A 22,773-nucleotide genomic window follows, 5' to 3' on the forward strand; every position below is an offset into this window, starting at 1 on the left:
ATATCAATTCTGCCTTAAAATTTTTCACACTAGAAATATGACATGATTTCACTTATTTATAACAAAAACTGCAATCTCTCAGAGGACATGTGAATTAGTTCTCACTAAATACTAGAAAGCTTGAAGAGGTGGCAGTGAAATAAAAGTGTCATTGTGTGTTGAGGCTGGCCGGCAGCTCATATGTCTGGGTTTGAGCCTGGAAGACATCTTGGAATCTGGAAGAAAAGAGGTAATCTAGGCGGATCGAGAAAGGATTGAGCTAAGACAAGATTCTGATCAAAGCTCAATTTTAATATTCAGAAACTCTGGCTTATAAAGAAGGGGGACGAGCCCATTCCTGCCAAATCATCTTCAGAGTCCAGCTGCAGGTGACCACGTGTATACTCTGGAACAGCTAAGTGGCAGGTAGTAGCAGTGGGACTGGCAGAACAATAGGGTGGCAGGCTCCACCCCTGATGATCCCCTGGTGATAATATTCAAGCCTGTTCAGCCTGATTTTGGGCTTTCCCTGTTGTTAATATAAAAAAGAAAGTCTGGGTTGAGGAATAACATTTATTTATGCTGTATAGTTCTGCCTGAATTCTTAGGGTCTAATGAAGAAACCTGTCTCAGTGGTATTCCCTAACTTTTCTCATAGTAAACCCTTATTTGTTATGACTGTCCTTTCTGTCCTAGTAATCATTTTGTAGACTAGCCCTGAGCTCTTGGCTCCGTCTTTTGTAATGCTAAATAGTTACTGAATAGGTAACTTCCTTGCTGAATTCCTACTGAATTCCAAGTTCTCAGCTTCATTGTCTTTCTATGACTTTGGAACACTGGCAAAGACTTAACTATATCAGAATTCAATCTTAAAAGGCACTATAATAAGATAACTCTAAAGGAGAGTACATGGATCCTCCTTAACAGCCTTGGGTGACAGGCAGGGAACAGGAAGGAGGGGTGACAACTGGCTCCTTAGTACAAGGCCATTTGGCTTATTAGGATGGGAGGCTGTAAAGGGCTTGCCTTATCACTGTTTGATCTCCAACCTCTCCTGCCTTTGAATTTGATAAGGCCACACTTAACTGAGGTGATCAAATGATCTTCTCATCCTTGGATGAGCTGGCATTAACCATGGCTGGGGGAGCATTGACCCAATTCCTCCCAAGGGTGCTGTCACGACCCACAATCATGGCTCTTGATATCATTTGGGGAGGGGAGGCAGAGCCTTAGAAAGATTCTTTTGGTTGTAACTATAACTTGATACCAACCTCCATCCAAACTGGGTGTGTCTCTCAGGGAACTCAGAAATGGTCAAGTTAGACATTCCCCTGTAGTGCTTAGCCTCGTACTCATGGTGGTGCCCATACTGGATTCATATTATCATGAACCTGCATGCACAGTTCTGATTACTGTGCATCTCCTAAGGGAGAATTGTCAACCTCAGATTCATCAAGGCCTTTACAACAATCATGCCACTTGTAACACCACAGTTTTTGGCTCTTAGGCTAATTTAGGAGCTGGAGGTCACCATCCTCATCCCTAATATCTCCACAGCCTGAGGACCAAGGGGACCTTGCATTATCAGCAAGGGTGGAAAACTGAAGACCAGATAAGAGACTAAGCCCATCTTATGAGAATAAAAACAACTTTTTCTAATATCTGAAATTTCTGCCTTTCTAGCCCTCATAGCAAACCTTAATCCCAAAACAGACCAAAAGCCACATTATGTGATGGAATGCTTTTACAATGAAAATTAGTAGCTGCCACCTGCATGCTCTTGGGGGCAGGGATGCATGCCTGCTGCAGTAAGGCTGAAGGTGTTGACTGACCTGTTTGAAAAACAAAATCCAGACAGTGAAAGGTAACAGTACAAAGCTTCTTTTGGGAAAGTCCAGGTACTTTATTCAATTGCAAATTAGCAAGGTTCAAGCTCAGTCTCTGGCCTCCTTGGGAGGGGGGGCTGGCTTTGAGAATTGCAGGAAGACTGCAGCTTCTCTGGGAGTGGAGGATGTGCTCTGAGTTAACTTTGCTGGGTAATTAAAATTTTTAGCTATCTGCAATAGGATTCTCTAATATTGGGATATTAGGACGGGTCAAAAACTTGTACCCAATTTAGCTTCCTTGTCACTTCAGTCAGGTCACTGAGCCAACTCACCTGCCAGCTTGTCACACGAATTAACCATCATGCTTCTGCAGCGATCTGTGGAGAGGACCTATGTTTTCCCTTCCCTAATAAGGTAGATGTTTAGGATCAAGCCATATGCCAATAAGTAGATCCTTTTAAGATACTATAGGCATATATTAAATTCTTTGACATCCAAATTTCAAAATTCTAAAATAAAAGTATGATTTAAATAGTGTGCACGGTAGTGCACTAAATAATATGCACGGGGATATAATTTCCCCCTTCTTTGTCTTTTAGGAAGTTAAAGTTTTAAAGTTTCACAATATCTTATACTTAGAATTAACAACTTGTTGACAAAACATATCAAATACTTGACTGATATAGTCAGTATTCATGTAACATGGGCAGTGACTAATTGCACTTTCAATTGTTTCTCTCTTTTTTTTATTTATTAGATATTTACCTCATTTACATTTCCAATGTTATCCCAAAAGTCCCCCATCTACTCCCCCCATTCCCCTAACCACCCACTCCCACTTTTTTGCCCTGTCGTTCTCCTATACTTTGGCATATAAAGCTTGCAAGTCCAATGGGCCTCTCTTTCTAGTGATGGCTGACTAGGCCATCTTTTGATAAATATGCAGGTAGAGTCAAGAGCTCCGGGGTACTGATTATTTCATAATGTTGTTCCACGTATAGGGTTGCAGATCCCTTTAACTCCTTGGGTATTTTCTCTAGCTCCTCCATTGGGGGCCCTGCGATCCATCCAATAGCTGACTGTGAGCATCCACTTCTGTGTTTGCTAGGCCCCGGCATAGTCTCACAAGAGACAGCTATATCAGGGTCCTTTCAGCAAAATCTTGCTAGTGTATGCAATGGTGTCAGTGTTTGGAGGCTGATTATGGGATGGATCCCTGGATATGGCAGTCTCTAGATGGTCCATCCTTTTGTCTCGGCTCCAAACTTTGTCTCTGTAACTCCTTCCATGAGTGTGTGTTTTGTTTCTCTTAAGGTGCGGTTGTAACTAGAAAGTTTGAAAGGTTATTAATAGTCACATTTGCATTATTTATTTATTTATTTATTTATTAACTAGAAATAAGAATATTATTTGCAGCAATTTATTAAATATAAGTCTTCAAGTATTTACACCCTTATGTGGAAACAAGTAGTAACTGAGGACACTAAGAGGAAAGAATTATACATGCACAATTTTCAAGAATACTAAAATATTATCTTAAATCATAACTTTTGAATATATAAAGAACGAGATTATATATCTCATCTATCTTATATGTATGACCTATAGACTGTCTGAGATATAAGTCCAGCATGGCATCTAAAACTACATTTTTGTCATATTTATATTTCTTCTTTTGCATAAGCTGGAATTTATCTTGCTCATGGAGATGAGCCTATACTTAGTACATACTGTGAGTCCCCTACTGGTCTTCAGCACTGCTGCAGGAAGTTTATGTCTGGGCTCACACAAAGGTCCCTCACTGTGTGGTTTTCCCTGGAATAGTAGTACATGGCTGTGTCCTCATCAGTTACAGAGCTCAGCTGGATAAAGAATTTATTCAGTGATATGTCTCTGGAGATGGTGCTGGGACTTTTGAGGGATGGACTATAGTATATGGAACCTTCATAACATATGCGCCCCATCCACTCTAACCCCTTTCCTGGGGGCTGGCATATCCAGTGCCAGCAAAAACCACTACTAGTGATGGAGAATCCAGAGACTGTGCAGGTGAGAGACAGTGACTATGATGGCTTGATGACAGCAGGTCCTGATTCCTTAAGCTGAATCTGGGACAGAATACCTGAAAACAGATTTGTCTGTCAGTTACCTGAAGTCATAAGCCCCCAAAGAACCTATGTGTGACCCAGGAGACCTAGTTAGTGACACTCACTTTTCAGAGCTGCTGCCAAGCACAGGAGAAACCCTAGTAGTCTCATCTTCTAGATAACAATGCTGCCTTCCCCAGAGACACCAGTCTTTTCTGGGCAAGATTTATGAGCTACCACAGGAAAGAGTGATATTTAAATCTAGAGCCTGAAGAATAATTTGCATGGAGAATATTCTTTTCAAATGCTTAGAGAAAGACTGAGGGCAGGCTGCCCATTGTCCTTCTGTACCTTGTGAGTTATGTCTGCTCTTGTCCTCCTATAAATGTTAAGAGCTGGACATATGCTGCCCACCACATAAACAAAACCCAGAATTAAATGTTTGAACTGTGGTTTATTCTGATAAGAAACACATTGAGAAGTCTAAAATCTTCTTTTGAGGTCTTTTCTTATGATTTTTACAAAGAACCAGAAAAATGCAGAAAGACATTTCCAAGTTCAGACTTTTTCCCTCTCCTTTTCTTGAACTTGTTTCTGAGAGTTCTCCCCTCTCCCCAATGGTGGCTTTGCAACACCCAGACCATTGAATCTTGTATTTCTTATGAACTTCAAGTTTGGATGACAGCTGGATTTAAGGATAAATTGGATCAAACTAACATTTATTCGTGTCAATGTGTTCTAGAGATTTCTTTCTACAGAATAAAAAAAGACTTATCTTATAATGAAGACGATGACATTTTCTGATCATTTAAAGGCAGATGTCATTCCTGAGCCAGCTGTTTCTTGAAGTCCCTTCTATTATGTCTATACTCAGTACAATCTTCTCTGACCTGCTCAGGCTCTGGATCATGCCCCTGATCTGAGGGCTAATTCCAGAACTGCTCCTGATATAACTTCTTTTTTTCCTCTTCTTCAAAGTGATGTATGTCCCCTGGGAATTTGTTAAATTTGTTATGTAGGGACTTCCCTGTACTCTCAGAATCTAGAGATCCAAAATATGTCTACACCATATCTGTCCAAGATGAAATAATCTTTTGCCAGTCTTGTGTATTGCTTCAACAATTTTCAGACTTTGGGAGCATCAAGTGTAATCAGTGTGTAGTGTTCCATTCCCCAGAGGACAATGTGAATCAAATATGTGGTCATCACATAGAAATCTTAACTTTTACTATTGTTTTCCATATGTGACTCCTGGATCTAAATTCAACTCATCTTAGAGATCCACTTTTGGAACATCCCTCATTATTGGTAGAATAAGCTCTATAACGCTCAAGTTAGACATATGGTGAAAGAATTCCCTTTCCTCAATTCAAGGGTAAAATCCTACCCTACAACTAGTGTGCACAAGTGCTTTTGTTTGAAGACTTCATGTTACAATGACCTGTCAACAATTGTTGGACTATTGGTTGGAGATATTATATTGTAAGTATAGGAAAGTGTTGCAAAACTGTTTAGGGTAATGTTTTGGTAATAAGATTGACAAACATAATAGCTGCATAAATATTAAATTGTGTAAATACAATATTTCTTTTTTATTATCAGTTGATGAACATATGTGCTATTTCTATTTTCTGGTTTTCCTGAATAGCACAGAAATGACTATAGAAGAACAGGTATCTCTATGGTAGGAAGTAAAGTCTTTTTGGTATATGCCCAAGAGTAGCATACCTAGGTCATTTAGTAGACCTATTTCCAGCTTATCGAGTCACTGTGCATACCATTTCCTTCAAACAAACAAACTAACCAAATTACCAATAAATAAATAAATAAATAAATAAATAAATAAATAAATAAATAAATAAATAAATAAAAAAGAAAAGAAAAAAATCTGAATGTTGGATGGCAGACTCTAATGAATAGTTTCAGATATTGATACTATCCAGAGGAATGTATCTGTGGTTGGGACAGTGTTTGGTTGGTCATTCCTTCAGTCTGTGATCTACATTTGTTGCTGCATTGCTTTTACTTAGGACACATTTTGTGCCAAATTTTTTTCTGGATGGGTTGGTGTTCTTATCCCTTTACTGGGAGTGCTGCTTGGCCACAAGGGATGGCCTCTTCAGGTTCTATATCCACACTGCTATGTGTCTAGGATAAAGTCACCTGTATTGCCTTCTGGGAGTCTCCCACATCCCAGATCTCTCTAATTTCCTAGAGATTTCCCCCAAACTCTCACCCCTGTCAACTGTAGACTTCCATTATTTCTCATGGCCCTGTCTCCCCCACACCTGATCCTGACCCCTCCTATACCCCTCTTCATCCCCTCTCCAATCCTATTCCCTTTGCCCTTCTGCATCCTTTGGTTGAAAATAGAAAATAACATGCTGAGTGAGATAATCCAGACCCAAAAGGACATGTATGGTATGTACTCACTAATAAGTGGATATTATCCATAAAGCATAGGATATCCATGATATGCCCACAAGCTCAAAGAAGCTAAATAATAAGGATAGTCCAAGGAAAGATGCTTGAACCTTAAAAGGAAAAGTAAATTAATTATCTCTTCATTTATTAGTGGTATTCTGGTCCTCCAGTTTCCCATCATTATCTTTGCTTAGAGTGTTCAAGCAATTTCTATCCAAAATTTGCAATTTTTAGTTGATGCTTCCAAAGGCTTTTTTACATAATTTTGAACACCTAGGTCAATTCTATAACAGCAAATGGACTGACATTCTGATAACAATTTCTGGGTGCAGTTATTTATTTGATTTTATTTATTATGCAAAAACAGTCTGTATAGCTCTTTGGTGTCTATGAACCTGCTTTGGCAAACAACCTGACCTCAGAGATTTTGTGGTATACATACAACCTGACCTCAAAATAAAAAAAAAAATTGTGGTATTTACTTGTTGGGCTCCAGCTGTGGTTCTTTGTCTTTTGTTTATTCCCTTAGGGTATCCAGTCATAGCTACAAACCATCCTGGAAGAATAAAGTGTAGTCTGCCTGTCTGGCTTGGAGTGAGAGCTGAGGTGGGAAGGGGATTGAAAAAAATCCTTCAAGGCTTTTAGTGTTACAGCTCTTTTAGACAGTGCTCAATGAGCCAGCTCTCTTAGATGATTTTCAATAAGGCAGCATGTGCACATACAGTTTATCCACAGTGAGCAAAGACTATAAGTGAGCCTTAGAGAATGAGGCATTGTCATGGTAAATGTAAATCATTGGCTAGAATTCAAAATACTGTGGATTAACCTCTGATGTTTATGTTATTTCCATTCTGAGTAAGATTCATGTATCTTCTCTTTGGTCATCATTACTATTTGACTTCCTTGTACCTGTGGATCCCAGTATTGTTATCCTGTAATTTATGGTTAATGTTCACTTTAAATGGATACAAACCATCATGTCCTTTTTGATCTGACTTACTCCATTCAGGATGATATTTTCTTGTTTTATGCTGTGTTCTGTAAATTTTAGGATATTCTTGTTTTAATAGCTGAGTAGTAAACTATTGTGTGAAGGAACCACATTACTTTATCCTTTCCTCTGTTCAGGTACATTTGTGTTGTTTCTACTTTCTTGGTCCTTCTGTTTATAACCATGCTATTAGCATAGTTAATCAAGTGTCCTTGTGATATGGTGGAACATCTTTTGGGTATATAGCCATGAGTGGTATAAGTGGTATATCTGGGTCTTCAGGAAAACTATTGTTAATTTCTAGATTCTGCGAATTGTTTTCCAGACTGGTCACACAAGTTGGCATTCTCACAACCAATGGGGAAATATTTGCTTTGTTCTACATCCCTTTCATTATGTTCTGTCTTTGATTAATTTTTCTTAATCATTCTGATACATGTAAGATGTAATATAAGATTCATTTTGATTGGCATTTTGCTTATGACTAGTGGTGTTGAACATGTATTTCAGTTATTAGATATTCCTCTGTGGTGAGTTCTGTTTAAATCGGTAGCCCACTTTTAGTAGGATTATTTGGTTTGTCGGTTCTTGAGTTATTTATATATTTTGGATGAGGCAGTAGGGTGCGAGAGAGGATGGGGAGGGGAATGGTGCAGGGGGAATCACATGTAGGGATTGTGGAAGAGGATGTGTCAGAGACTCAAGAGAGGAGAAGCTAGAAGAACTTGATGGTGGTGACTTTAGGTGGACCTCTTAGCATTGGGCGTTATGGAACATGCAGTGCTACTTCTTTTAGCCAGACAGGCATCCAGTGAGGAGATAAAGACATCAACCTTCCCAAAAGACCTTCCACCAGAAATGTGTTCTTCCTACAAGATATGCACAGGAAAATGTGGATCAGAGAATGAGGGAAAGTCCAAATATTAATGGCCAAATTTGAGACCCACTCCATGGGTCAGATCGAATTCCTGACACTATTAATTGTACTAAGCTGTGCTTGAAAACAGGAAACATGCATTACTTACTTTTGAAAGACTCCAGCCAGAAACTGATGGGAAGAGATAGAGACCCTCAGCCAAACAATGGCCAGAAATTTTTGTGGAAGAGTTGAGGGAAAGATTGAGGGATCCAAGGGTGATTACCACTACACAAGAAGACCAACATAGTCAAGTAACTTGGGCAATTTTTGTTGCCAGAGATTCACCCACCAACCAAATATCAAGCAGGGGACAGGAAATCGTCCCTCACAATTGTAACAGATGTTATCCTTGGTTTTCATGTGAGTACCCAACAACTGGGGCAAGAGCTGTCCTGACTGTCCGGCCTCAGTGGGAGAAGACATGCTTAATATTGTAAAAGCTTGATGTGCCAAGGTGTTTTGAAGGGCAAGGTGGCCTCTCCCTTCTCACAGAAAAGGAAGAATGGAAGAGAGACTGTGCAAGAAGAGGGTCAGGGAGCTGTGTGCATGACATATAGTGATGATTACTTAATCAATTAATTAATTAATCAAATAAAAGAAAAATTAATATAGATGCCTCATTTGTATGGAGAGTCAGTCTAGGAATACCTTTTTATTGCTCCTTGGGTTTTTATTTAAAAAGGAGAAATTGAACTTATATGTTTCCAAGGTCTGCATGAACTTTGTCATGTAGAGGATATGGGGGTTATGCTCCTGAGACAATGTGACAGAAGGGGAAACCTTGATGGAAAAATGGAGTCCTCCATTTCAATTGAGCTTTGAGGAGTTCTCCAAACATGGTAGACTTTGACCTTGAGTAGCAGGGTTTCCCAACAGATTAATTTGATCCTCCTGTATCTGCCTCCTGAGTTCTAGGACTAAAGGTATGTGCCCCTGCACCCAGTTTTCTAGTTACTTTCTAGTGTCTTTGGTAAAACAATTTGAAAATAAGTACATAAAGAAGGAAAGGTTTATTTCAACTACAGATTAAATACAGTTAATCATGGTGGAGAAGCCATGGTGGCAGGGTACTGAAGCAATTGTTCAAATTCATAAATGCACGGAAGCAAGGAGAGAAGAATGTTGGTGTTTGCCTAGAATTATTCATTTTTTGCAGTCCAGGTCCACCACAGAGTAAGCTGCTATGTAATTTTAGGGAAGTCTTTCCAATTCATTAGCCTAATCACTGTAATTACTCAGACCAATCTCAGAGGTTCTTTCCTTCATGATCCTAAGTAGAAAATCCCTGTAACCCAACAAAGATTTCTAAAATTAAATGTGTAAAATGACCTGTAAATTTTTATGTAGGCAAAAATCCTACCTAGGACTTCCAAGAAGTATTTTGCTACTAACTATTATAGTATTCCCTAAAAATGCCAGTAAGGAAGGAAAGTGTGGTAACTGCTTGAATAGTTGCATGTAATGATAAAAAAAGAATAAATGGTCTCTCATAACAATCACATAAATTCAGTCAATGTGGTTCTGGTAATGAATTCTAACATTCAAAATGAATGAAGGATATAATTGTCACAGCAGGAAAAAATGTGCATGAAGAATGAAGTTGTAGACAATTTTGTACCTTTGTTGTTATAATTAACATAAACTCAGAGATAAACTTCATAGGTCAGGCTGGCCTGTGGGCACATGTAGGGGTCATTGCCTTATTTGGTAACTGATAATTAGTAGTAATCATTCCAGAACGAGTGAAAATATCCAATCCCTGGGTAAAGTGAGCCTAAGCTGAAAAAAAAAAAAGGCAAGAAAATAGTATGCATCATATCTCTAAGGATTCTGACAAAAGACTAGACTTCACTCAGTGATGAACAATTACTGGAAAGGGAAAGTTTCAATAAACCTGTTCCTTTACATGTTGCTAATGTTCTTGGTATTTATCACAGCAAACGAAAGCAAACTTGGACCGAATAGAACCTCAGAAGATGACTGCTGTTCATCTAACAAAATGTCATGTAGTCTTCTCCAAGTTCTCAGAAACTGAAAACTCATATGTTCCCCATCAACTGCTGAAGGATTGTGGTGATTCAATATGGTAGCTATTGTAAACAGTGCTGGATCAAGTATGGGATTTCAGGGTAAAGCTGAATATCTGAGAGAAGTGAAAATTTTCAGAGGATCAGTTTTCTTTAGCACAATGAAAACTGGATTCATTTCATCACTAATCTTTATTAAGAGGTGAAAATATAGCCTATCCCTTCTGGGAGCGCATTCACACTTTACTTCACAGAAATGCCTCATTTTTCTAATCTCCTCGGAGAAAAATATCACTGTAGTTTCTTATTCTGCCAAGAGAGGTTAGAATGAAGATCAGAGACATGCTCTTTTATACCCAAACCACAAAGTTAACCCTCTGGTCTTCTCATGTGTTGACCACCCCCAAGCTGGGCTTATGTTTCTTTTCAAGGAGGTTTGTGTCTGGGCCCACATGAAAGTCCCTTAACTCTGTCTCATATCTGGTAATATATGGCTGTGTACTAAGAGGTGATGTAGTTCAGCTGTCTTAAGTATAGGCCTTTTGAACATGCCTCTAGTGATGGATATTTGGTTCTCGAGTTTGTACTGTGCACTCCTCCCATATTTATGTATCTCATCAACTATAGGACCTTTCTATGGCTTTGATATATCCAGGTACAGACATAGTTGTTGGTGATGGAGTAACCAGTAGGTGAAATATAGTGTCTCTGAAGCTTCATCTGTCCAGGACCTGACTCCTGAAGCTGCATCTGAAACAGCACACTTGGAGAGAAGGGAAATCACCATTTAATCAAGAACAAAAGAAACTATGTGCTCGTCCATTTCTTCCTATAAAGAGCCTGATACAGTTTCCACAGGGAACAGACACCAGAGAAAGTCTCTTACTTGTTCTAATGATGCATGCTTCAGATTGGTGTGGTTTGAGCACCCTCTGGTGTTAATGAAATCCCCTTAAGGAAGGTTTGTAAAGTTCCATCACTGTGTCCTCAATGAGGAAGCTGTCCATATTGGTTTTTTTCTGATACAACTTCCTATATCATCCCTTTTCCTCTGAAGAAACAACAAAGTCCTCCTTAGTCAATCAGGATCTCAGTTCAGCCTTCACAGAGCTGATTTTAGAGTTTCCCTGCTTTTCAACCATGACATAGTTCATGTTTCCAAGGAATAAGTTCTGTTGTTACTTTCTGGTTTTTCAGGAGGCATAAGATATCCACGTTTACTTAGACAATCTGAAACTCAAGGGTCATCTGTTCCCATGCTGTCAGAGGCTGAATAATGTGATGTCTTTTCATATTTTACTCAAGATTATTCGTAATTTTTGTAAACAAATGTTATGCAATGTCTCATTCGTCCAATGTTATTGTGTATTAAATATCATATTTTTGCCAGTTTAGTTTCTGCTGGTCTTCTTTGTGTTATTCCTGAATACAAGCTCTTCTACTAGTAATGCATATCTATTATTTTGGAAATGATTAATGTTCAAATTTGAAACTATTTCAGCAGAGAGGTATAGTAACTCATGACAGCAACATGCAAGCATTTCTGTCTTTTGACAAGTACATCCTTGTGCAACCCATACCCTGGGAGTTCATGTTTTCAATGGGTGACTGATTAGCAGGTATATATGATACAGTATTAAAAGGACCTTGTTTTCTAAGGTCAATGTAAAATCTTTTTTTTTAATTGGAGAATAAGCAGTTGCTCTAAAATATTTAAAGTTGTTCAAACTTATTTAGATTTATGTGGATAAGAGTAGTTCAGTAATGTTTGGGAATTATGGAAAGATTGGTGATTGGCAGTCTTGGGTAGAATGAGTTTAGTACAGAATTCAATCAGATCTTCAAAGAAGACCTAAAATGAATTCTCTTTAAATTATTCCACAAAATAGAAATAGAAGGAGCCCAACCCAATTCATTCTAGAATCCACAGTTACTTTGATACCTAAACTACACCAAAATCTACAAAGAAAGACAACTTCAGACTAATTTACTTTATGAATTTTATACAATAATACTGAATAAATTTCTCACAAACCACGTTCCAGCTCCAGGCAACCTTCTTTGTGAACTCAGTAGATGGTCCCATGGTCCCCAGAGGACTCTCCATGCTGTAGGAACCTTAGCATGCTCAGAATCTTAGGATCACTGGTATGTGAAATGCAACATCTGTTCCAAACCAATCTTGATGGGCCTGTGCCAGCAGGAGCAAAATCACAGGGGCACTGTTGACCAGCTGTTCAGGTTCCTTCTGGGCAATAATGGTATACCTGGGTTTGGAACACAGCAGAGAGCCCCCACAGTCCCCAGAGGGGACGCCACTTCCAGGTGCTGTAACATTCCCAGGATCTTAGGATTTCAGTATACCAGGATACCAGGAGCTTGGTCGCATGAGGATCTCAGGGTCTCAGAGGAAGCTTGATTCCCAAGAACTCTGACAAACCCAGAATCTCAGGTTCACAGGAGACTTAGGCTGTGTCCTGAGTTTTATAATGGAAAGGTTTACATCAGTTTCATGTTTTTTTTTTTTGGCATCTGATGCTCCTGAAGAGCTATTTCTCTACTCACCTGCAAATTTACTCATCTTGTTTTTACGTAATAATTTACATCCAAGAGTGTTATCTTTCAAGAAAAACATAGGTTCCTATAACCTTAAACTGAATTTAATATGCATAGTATAGCCCTATCTGTGCATCCTGCATCTATAGACTGACAAGCAAGTAGAAACCTTGAGTTGAGTAATAGTCAGGGTAAAGAATTTCTCTTGTTAATGATTTATAGACAGTGGTTTCTTTTAAGAAAATTGAGCATTTTAGCTATGATTGATGGCATATCCCTTTATTTATCAATTAGCCAGAAATAAGAGAATCAATTTTATGAAAATATTATAGATAATTCCCAAAAGTTTTAAATTTATTGTCAAAAGAACCACATATGCTCATTATTATATACATAAAAGTCTTCATATTATACTATAAACCTATTCTCACCAAGTCGGCAGCAGAAACTAGCTATGTTGAACAAATATTTGATGGAGAAGAAGGAATGAGAGAAAAATGGAGCTGTGCATGTGTTTTGGAGAGTAGCAAATCTAGAAACAGAATGACTGTGCCAGGTATGAGAGAAGGATGAGATCCTGTGAAACATGTATTTGTCCAGTAGGTTCAGGAGGTAGTGTGTAGAAGCCTGGAACTTGTGTAGACAGACAGCCATTGAACATGCTGCACAGCTGTGGAATTTCATTGGCTCTGGGCAATCAATGACGCCCAAAATGAGGAAAAATTCCCGTTTTGGATTGAAGATTCTTGAAGGACCATCATTTATTGTCCATGTTGTTGCTGAAGGCCATATTGGGGACTATGGTCCATTCTACTCTTCAGAACATGAAGAAACTCAAGATCTATGTGGATGTTTGCAGTTTGTGACTGAGAGAAGCTATTTTTATGTCAGGGTGCCATGCTGCCACCAGGAGCCATATTGATGTAGGTGGGCTATGTTGACCACTGTGTCCATGCTGATGTTTGGGTCTGTGCTGGTACATCTGAACCCACGGTATCACTACAAGTGCAGTCCATGTTGATGTCTATAGCCAGTGTTTCCACAAGACACCATGTATATATCAATTGTCTGTGCTGATTTCTGAAGCCATGTTTATGTACATGGGCTTTGCTCAGGCTACAGGCCATACTGAATGATCTTCACTGCCATCTGGGGAATAGGATGGGCTCAATGTTCCTGCTCAGCATAAGATATATAACTGACTCTAAGGAGGTTCACATGGATCATGAACCACTGAAGTATGATTCACATCAACAAAGCTGGATGTGGTAAATGGATTTTCACTGGGAATAAAACCTTTATGCACAGTTGCCAGGATGGAACAAAGAATACATTTCTTCACACAACTTTAAGTGTCAAACCTCACCATCCTGCTGCCTAACCTAGAAATATTATACCTTCTCTGTCTAAATCTCGATCACGTCTTGATTTAAGACATTCCGTGTCTCATGAAATTATAAATGGAAGTATGTATTAGTAGTAAATAGAAGGATTTCTGCATACCCAATGAGAGTTGTCCACAGTCCATGAGCACACAGGTTCTCAACATACATAGATCATCCTCTACTTGGGTCAGGAGGTACAGGTTAGTAGTTCTTTGCCTGAAGGGAAACAACAAAAGAAAAGGACAGTATCATTTATATCCATGGGCATCTACTACCAGGTTCAGATCCAAGTTTCCTTTGCTCATTGTATCCATCCTTCAGTTTTCTCAATGCAACATGCATTTTATATCCTCTATACTTAAATCTTTACTTACATTGCAATAGCCTAGATTTCAGTACCATGTTCATATAACTGTTAAATTTTGACATAATTCATCATGTATCTATTTCTCAACACTAGTTTATGTTTGAACGTCTTTGTCTCCAATACATACCACCTCTGCTGGTGATGGAGTAAGTAACCAAATATAGAACAATTGATGGAATATCTGTGTGTATTCTCGCAGATCTTTTCCTTACTTTTGTAGATGCAGTTGGGACAGAACACTCACATCACTGGTGAAATGAAGAATTAAAGTGTATGATTTATAAATTAGTTCTCACATCTATAATTTAATTTCCTAATGAGAAAGAATGAGGACTTAGGAAATTTGGGGCTGTGATTTAATCTGTTTTGTAAATCAGCTTTTATATCTAGGAAAATTGGATATATTCATGTAAATTATAAACACAATGGATTGCTCCCATTCCCATGGATCCTTCTACATAGAAATTTATAGCTGTGTCTTCACGAAGCAGTCTTGTCTTTCTGGATCCGATTTAACCAAATTCAGGCTCCTTTTATTGCATGACATGCCATGAGTGATAAAGAGATGTATTTGCTATAAGCTTAGTGAATGGCAGTTGTGGAGTAGAACAAGAGAATAGAAGCTCAGAGAGTACATTTGGGGTTGCTGTGTGTACTAACAAATGACTTTTACACAAACATATTAATCCCCAAATATTTGCTGCATATCAGTGTGTAGATGCATTCATTTTGATATAAAACTCAGGATAATGAAAAAAATACATTTTACTCCTGAAAAAGATTGTCTTTGATTTGAAAATTTCAAATGTCCCAATACTTTATGTACATATCTCTATGTGAATTTCTTTAACTATCACATATACTCAAGGTATGCTAAAAAGGCATTGTTAAAATCAAGTTAGCAGGCACAAAATATTTGTATATTATAGATGATTTTGTTTACATGATTATTCTTCCAAGTATGGGGGCTATAGTCTCCTGCCATCCATTCTCTCTAGAGAAACCCAGTGTTACAAGACCATAAGGATCAGTCTCCACAGTCACAGAACATTGAGTAGCTTGAACCTTTATTGGGAACAAAAATAAATGTCTGGAAGGGCTTGGTGCAGGCTCTAGGACCTCTGCAGTCTTATTATCAGCTTCAACCTTTTATTTCAACTTCATGGCAATTTGATTTCAACTTCGGTATATTTTAAATTAATTTAAAAGACTCTCACTATAATTGGAGGGGGGAATGCTATTTTTAAAAAGAAAGAACATTACTGTTAATTATTCAGGGATAATTTCTACAAATACCCTTTTTTTAATCCATGATTCCATTTGTTTGAATCTCAAACTATCTCCAAGTTCCTGGTTATCCTTCACAAACCACCCATCCCACATCTATATGCCTATATGAGGGTGTTCCCTCCACCCACCCACCCTAATCTCACCCCACCATTCCAGCACCCCCTTACACTGAGTCGTCAAATCTGCACAGGAACAAGAGCCTCCCCTCCTTCTGATGTCAGACAAGACCATCTTCTGCTACATATATAACTGGATCTCTCATTGTACTCTCCTTGGATGGTGATCTAGTCCAGGGCACACTGGATAGTCTGGCCTGCCAACATTGTTCTTCTTTCAACTGTAAAATACCAGTGATAACCTGCAAGTATACACTTCTTTGAAATGTGTGTTAATTGTCTGCATATAATTATATTTGTTGTGAGGCAAGTAAACGAAACTACTGCAGGTAGGGTTGTTTGTGGACATCTGCTGTCTATAGTAATTGCTTGTAAGCCAACTTTTCCCACCATGCCTGTGGTCTCTATCTTTCCACCTTCTGTTATAAGTCTGTAGAACCCTGAGTTTTTCATCTTCTCTGAGATTATAATAGACTCTGATGTTACTATCTCATATATGATATTCAGAATTGTGTGACAGTTTAGTATATTTAAACTGATATTTGTCATATTAACAGTATTTATATACCATCTTAAAGATGCTATGAAATGGTCCCTGTTCCTTTCATCAATCTGGTCTGTCACAATCACGCTGAGAACATTCTGTGACTGACCATATATGACTATTATATGTGTTGTCAGTAATCTCATAATTGTGGCCAAACACCAAGGAGAGAATGTTTCCTCTGGTTGCTTCTGGACACAGCTGAACCACCTTCTCCTCATGGTTTTTGACACCCTCAGGATGTGGTTTTCACACTGTGTCTTGCACAGAAATATGTAGCCGTGTCCTCATTTTTGAGGTTGTTGATCTGCAAATAGGCAGTGCTGGCAGAGGTTTCCAAAGAGAAGGCAAACCGTCCCTTGAAGTCATCAGCATATGTTGGCACTCCAGAGTAGGTGTTTATCCAGCCCATCCACTTTAAACCCTTTCCTGGAGCCTGTTTCACCCAGCTCATTCCATAGGTTGTGAAGGTATACCCAGAAGCCTTGCAGGAGATCTTGACTGTCTCTCCAGGCTTCTTCAGCTCAGGTCCAGACTGTACCAACTGGATCTGTGCTTGGGCACCTGTGAAAAGAACACAGGAAGGTGAGTATTCATGGAACTGCTTCAATTCCCCTTGGAACTCTTTTTTTCTGATGTCTTACTTTGGGCAGCTGCCATCAGGAATAGCAAGTTCCACAGCCAACCCATGATGTCTAAGACTTGGGCTCAGTGGTGCCTTAAGACTAACTGGTCACTCCCTTGCTGGTATGTGAGGTGAGCCTCAGATTTCTACTCTAAAGTCTTCTCTAGATTTGCATATGACTGGCCTTCCTAAGTCACATTGAACTAGACTGGATACACAATCAGATTTACAAAGATCCCTGACCCTATATAGCTGAGCCTGTGCCTTATCTTAGCTGATGTTTATTAGTTCATGCTGATTGTGCTGTCCTCTGAGTCCTCTACTTGAGCTGGGTTTACATCCTGATGTCCTCACCCATACACCTCACAGCCTCAGTGCTCATTCCTAAGCCTTATACATATAATAGTGTAACAGTGGCCCATTAGTGACCACTCATTAGGTAGCTGTTCTGTCCTGTGCTCAGATATAGTGACTTTTTCCTTTCCAGTCGATACTGCTCTTATACTGAAACCTTGGTATCAGTACTTCCTTGCCTCCAGAATCAAAATGGATTCTATTCCTGAACTCTTATGGTCCTCTGCTCTCCCATACCAGTGACTAATATTTCTTTGTGAAATTTGCAGAAATAAAAAAAAAACATTTCATTCTAACATTATGAAATGTGTGTTTTCATTTTACATAAGTCACGGTAAAACTTTGAAAAAGTTCAATTGGGAAGATTGGGAGGTTTGTGAAGTGTCATATAGTTACATTAGTATAAAACATAAAAATCATTACAGTGAATATGATGAAGCATGTGTTATAATAAAAATAGTTTAGAGAGCTCATGAGATATATCAACAACTAAGCTCATATACAGCAGTTCAAAGGACCTCAGTTGTATTTTTAGCACTGAACAGTCAGGTAGCATAAAACTACCTATAACTCCAACTTCTTCAGTCCTCTTAGGCATCCAGATTCATGTGCACTCACCTACACAAAGTCACAAACTCATTTACAATAGTAAAGCACTTGAAAAGAAAGAATAGTTTAATAGTAAATCCACATATGTGAAAACTCATATACTAAAATTAAAAATCTGAATTTGTTTCCTGTAATAGTGTAAGTGACAACCTCAATGCTTGAAGTTGAAGAAACTGCAGCTCAGACCTGGGTATTTTGAAAGCTCCTGTAAAACTTTTTTTTCTGTTTTTAATATTTTATCTGTTCTTAATGAGGTTATGCATCATTAGAGGAATCTAATTCTGCATACTTTCCACCTTTAATACTTTCCCATCTGTGCTCATGATGAGACACAAAACCCAACAGTAAAGTGTGACAGGTACATTCAGTCACTAGAAGCAGGATTATGAACATTGCTGATTTGAAAGGTGTCTTGTATTTGACTTAAAGTGAAAAAGTGTTGTTTAATGTCGACTGCCTTGTGTGCTTATAGCTTGGACTATGGATAGACAATTAAAATGGGAGGGAGAACAAAAACTGTGGGAAGCCAACTCAGTGGGAATGAGAAAGGTAATAGAAGGAATGATTAAAGCTGGGCTGTTATGTCAGGCTAGACTTTTGAATGCACTATGTTCTGATAGCACAAATACTGTTTGAAAATGGAATTTAACAATTGCTAGTTTCATTGGTAGTTTGTGCTTCATACTGGAAAGGAAGAGGAAGGCCAGCGTGATAGAAAGTGCTTTCTGGTCTTCTGTTCACCTGCTCAATGATATAAAAAATATGGAAATTTGGCACCCCCTGCTGTATGACAGTTTCTCTGTAGCATGACAAGGCTCAAACCATTATAGTCAGAGCACCATAATGGCATCATGCACATTCCTTGTCACTGTGTCAAAGCCACCCTATGATTTCAACTTGGAGAAAGATGAAATCACAAAACTCATAATTTTCTGATAATTTTTATTATGCCTCTAAATCATTTATTTGTGATTGTTTTCTCCTTTTGGTGCTTAGATGCCACAACCATAGGTGGTTCTTTGTGGCAAACCAAAGAGCTGTTCTACTAGAAATAGTTAAGTGCAGCCTTTGCCAGAAATTGATGTTGTGTGGCAGGCATGCTTTTTGGCTGATATCCTTGTTTCATTGATGACATACCATTCACTTTCTTTTGGGTTTGGGTTAACTCAATCAGAATAGATTTTCTAGTACCATCATTTGCCAGCAAAATACATAATGTCCTACTCTTTAATAGGTGAGGCTTACTCCACAGCATGAAGGAAATATATTTTCTCTGCCCTTTCTTCAACTGAGAGATATTTAGGTTGTTTCAAGTTTCTGGATATTATGAAGAAGTCCCCTACGAACATAGTGATATACGGGTCCTTGTGATATTGTGGAGTGGTATAGCTGAGCTTTGAAATAGAACTATTTCCAATTTTCTGATGAACCACCAGGTTGATTTTGAGTGGTTCTACCAGTGGGTATTTTCACTAACTATGAAAGACTGGTTGCCTTGCTTCACATCCTTACAGGAATATGCTTTCACTTGAGGTTTTTGTTTTGTTTTGTTTTGTTTTTTAACTTAGAACTTCTGATTAGTGTAAGGTTGAATCTGAGGGTTGATTGGATTTGCATTTCAATGGTCATTAAGGGATTTCAAACATTTCTTTAAGTGCTTCTTGGCCATCACAGATATTTTTGTTGAGATTACTCTGTTTAGCTCTGTATTCACTTTTTAATCTGGTTATTTTGAATTTTGGAGTCTAAATTCTTGAGTTCTTTTTATTTAATATTTACTTTATTTACATTTCAACTGTTGTGCCCTTTCCTGGTTTCCTCTCCAAAATTCCCCTCCCTTCTCCTCCTCTCCCTGCTCACCAACCCACCCTCTCTTGCTTCCTGGCCTTCTCATTCCCCTATACTGGGGTATAGAATCTTTATAGGACCAATGCCTCTCCTCCCATTGATTACTGACTAGGCCATCCTCTGCTACATATGCAGCTAGAGCCATGAATCCCAGTATATGTACTCTTTTGTTGGTAGTTTATCCAGCCTATGGAACTAAGGGACAAATAAGTTTTGGTATTATAATATGTAATAGAATTGATGTCAGTCCTAAAATAGTTAGAGGCAATGAAGGCAATTGCTTCATATTCATTAAGCAATGTGTCAAAAAGTGAATAATTGTATACGCATATATCCTCATCTCTTCCATGTCTTCCAGTGGCACCTGGAAGCCCAAGAATCTGAGAAGCAAATGGCTGTGCCTTCTTTAGGTCTGGGGACCCCCAGCCAGCTTTGGCTGTCCTGGGCCTCAGACTGTGATTTTCCAGGCCTGGGTGGGGTCCCAGTGCTGTTCTATGGCTCAACACCCATCTGGCTACAGCTTGAGGTAAGCTTGGTCAAACTTGTGGCATCCTGTGGTGAGCAGGTGAGAGACCCCAACAACATTACATACACATTCATATACACATATACATATATATTATCATATTATATTGTATTTATTATATTATATGTGTGTGTGTTTGTGTGTGTTTGTCGGTATGTCTGTGTATGTATAATCAAATGGTGCACTACAGAGATGTCTACCTAACTATAATGGCACAGACTGATCCTAAGGCAGTGGCTGTGAATTCAAAATCCTGCTCTCACCTATTCACAGTTCATCTGGGAGAAAAGTGAAACAGAGGTTCATTAAAGTTTTAAAATTTGTTCTGCAATGTATTCCATCCTGATTGAAGTTTCCCATCTCTGCCCTTCATGTGTATCTCCCCCACTTTCCCTTTGTCCCAGGATCACCTCTAATCTCTCCTCAGAAAAGAACAAGCATGGCTAGGACATCAACCGAACACTGCATGACAAACTAGTATAAGATCAGGCAAATACAATGACATCAAGGCTGGACATGGTGAACCAACAGGAAAAATATGGTGCAACAAACAAACTAACAAAAGAATCAAGAAACATCTCATGTTTACTGTTAGGAATCCCATAAGAACAGTAAGCTAGTCAGCTATAACATTTAAGCAGGGACCAAGGTTAAAACCCTACAGGTTCCCTGATTTCTGGTAGCCCATTGATTCTGTGACTCATGTTCTTATGGTGTGTCTGACTCCTCTGGACCTCTACATGCTGTCTTCTGTAGAATTGCCTGTGTTCTAACTAAGGTTTGAGTGTTAGGTTGTTTATCTGTTTCCATTAGTAGCACCTAATGTCTGTATGGTCTCTTAGATGAGAGTTTTGCTAGGCTTTGTTCACAACAAATACTGCAAGCAGGACAAATTCCAGACTGAAGGTTTTGTGTCTGAGTTTATGTCAATCTCTCCACTTGAGGCCTTGCCTCGTTTTAGGAGTTGACCAGTATAGTCTCCCTGTCTTCCACCACTAGGAGTCTTTTCTAGGCTCACTCCTGTACATTACATGGAGTTTTAATTGTACTATGTTTCTATATTGCCCCCGAAAAAGCTCCAGTTGTAGTCCTTCCTCTCAGTATTTTCCCCATTCCCTCCTATTTCTAATCGCAACCCCTCTCCACTTATGAAATCTAGTAAATTTCGCCCTCCGAAGAGAATTCTTATGTGCTTATTTAAGCCTTCTTTGAAACTCAGCCACTCTGGCTTTCTTTGTGGGAGTGCAAATTTGTGGAGCCACTTTGGAAAATAATATGGTGGTTTCTTATAAAAGACCCAGATATACCACTCCAAGGCGTATACCCGGATTCTCCATTCTACAGCAAGAACATTCACTCAACTATATTCATATAAGTTTTAACAATAATAGCTATACATTGGAAATGACCTCGATGTACCTGAACTGAAAAATGGGTTTTAAAAAAAAGTAGTTCATTTGCACAAAAGAACATTATTCACCTTTTAAGGTTCCATCGTCTAGTTTGTAAAACAAAACAAAACAACAGCAAAAACAGAAATCAAACAGAGAGAACTAGAAAATAAAATCTTGAGACAAGTAATCCAGGCCCCGAAAGATATGTTTTAACATATATATTCACTTGTAAGTGGATATAAGTTGTAAATTTTAAAATTACATTGCTACAATCTACAGATTCAGAAACATGGAAATTTAATGTCATATAGACAACAAATAACTCATAGACATTTAACAAACATTGCACCTCAAGATGAAAATATTAAAGATTTTTGAAGAGACACAGCATGATAAGGCTTGGAACTGTGTCTTCATGAGAAAGTTCTCTAATTTCTTAGTTTTCCAAATGAGCATCTCCTTCTACAATGACATAAACAGTCTTCATTTGAATCTGCTCCCTCTCCTCTCCTCTCCTCTCCTCTCCTCTCCTCTCCTCTCCTCTCCTCTCCTCTCCTCTCCTCTCCTCTCCTCTCCTCTCCTCTCCTCTCCTCTCCTCTCCTCTCCTCTCCTCTCCTCTCCTCTCCTCTCCTCTCCTCTCCTCTCCTCTCCTCTCCTCCCCTCCCCTCCCCTCCCCTCCCCTCCCCTCCCCTCCCCTCCCCTCCCCTCCCCTCCCCTCCCCTCTCCTCTCCTCTCCTCTCCCCTCTCCTCCCCTCCCCTCCCCTCTCCTCTCTTCTCACCTCTCCTCACCTCTCTGAATCTCTCTCTCTCTCTCTCTCTCATAGACAGTCTCTGCTTATCAAGGCTGTGCTCACTCTCATCAGGTGTTGGAAACCTCTTCCCTTATCTCTCTCTCCCATAACCCTG

General features: G+C 38.9%; 1 pseudogene, 1 gene segment (V, D, J or C) and 1 further gene; all 3 read right to left on the reverse strand.

Annotated features, from left to right (window-relative positions):
• Igh (immunoglobulin heavy chain complex) overlaps window positions 1–22,773 on the reverse strand; it is a 2,751,187-nt gene that overhangs the window by 865,154 nt on the left and 1,863,260 nt on the right.
• Ighv12-2 (immunoglobulin heavy variable V12-2) lies at window positions 3,612–4,063 on the reverse strand (annotated as a pseudogene). The gene is given in 2 exon segments: window positions 3,612–3,927; window positions 4,019–4,063. Coding segments are annotated over 2 exon segments (361 nt in total).
• On the reverse strand, window positions 16,771–17,201 carry Ighv9-3 (immunoglobulin heavy variable V9-3). The segment is given in 2 exon segments: window positions 16,771–17,075; window positions 17,156–17,201. Coding segments are annotated over 2 exon segments (351 nt in total).

This window comes from Mus musculus, chromosome 12 (genome assembly GCF_000001635.26).
Source record: "Mus musculus strain C57BL/6J chromosome 12, GRCm38.p6 C57BL/6J".
Lineage (NCBI taxonomy): Eukaryota > Metazoa > Chordata > Mammalia > Rodentia > Muridae > Mus > Mus musculus.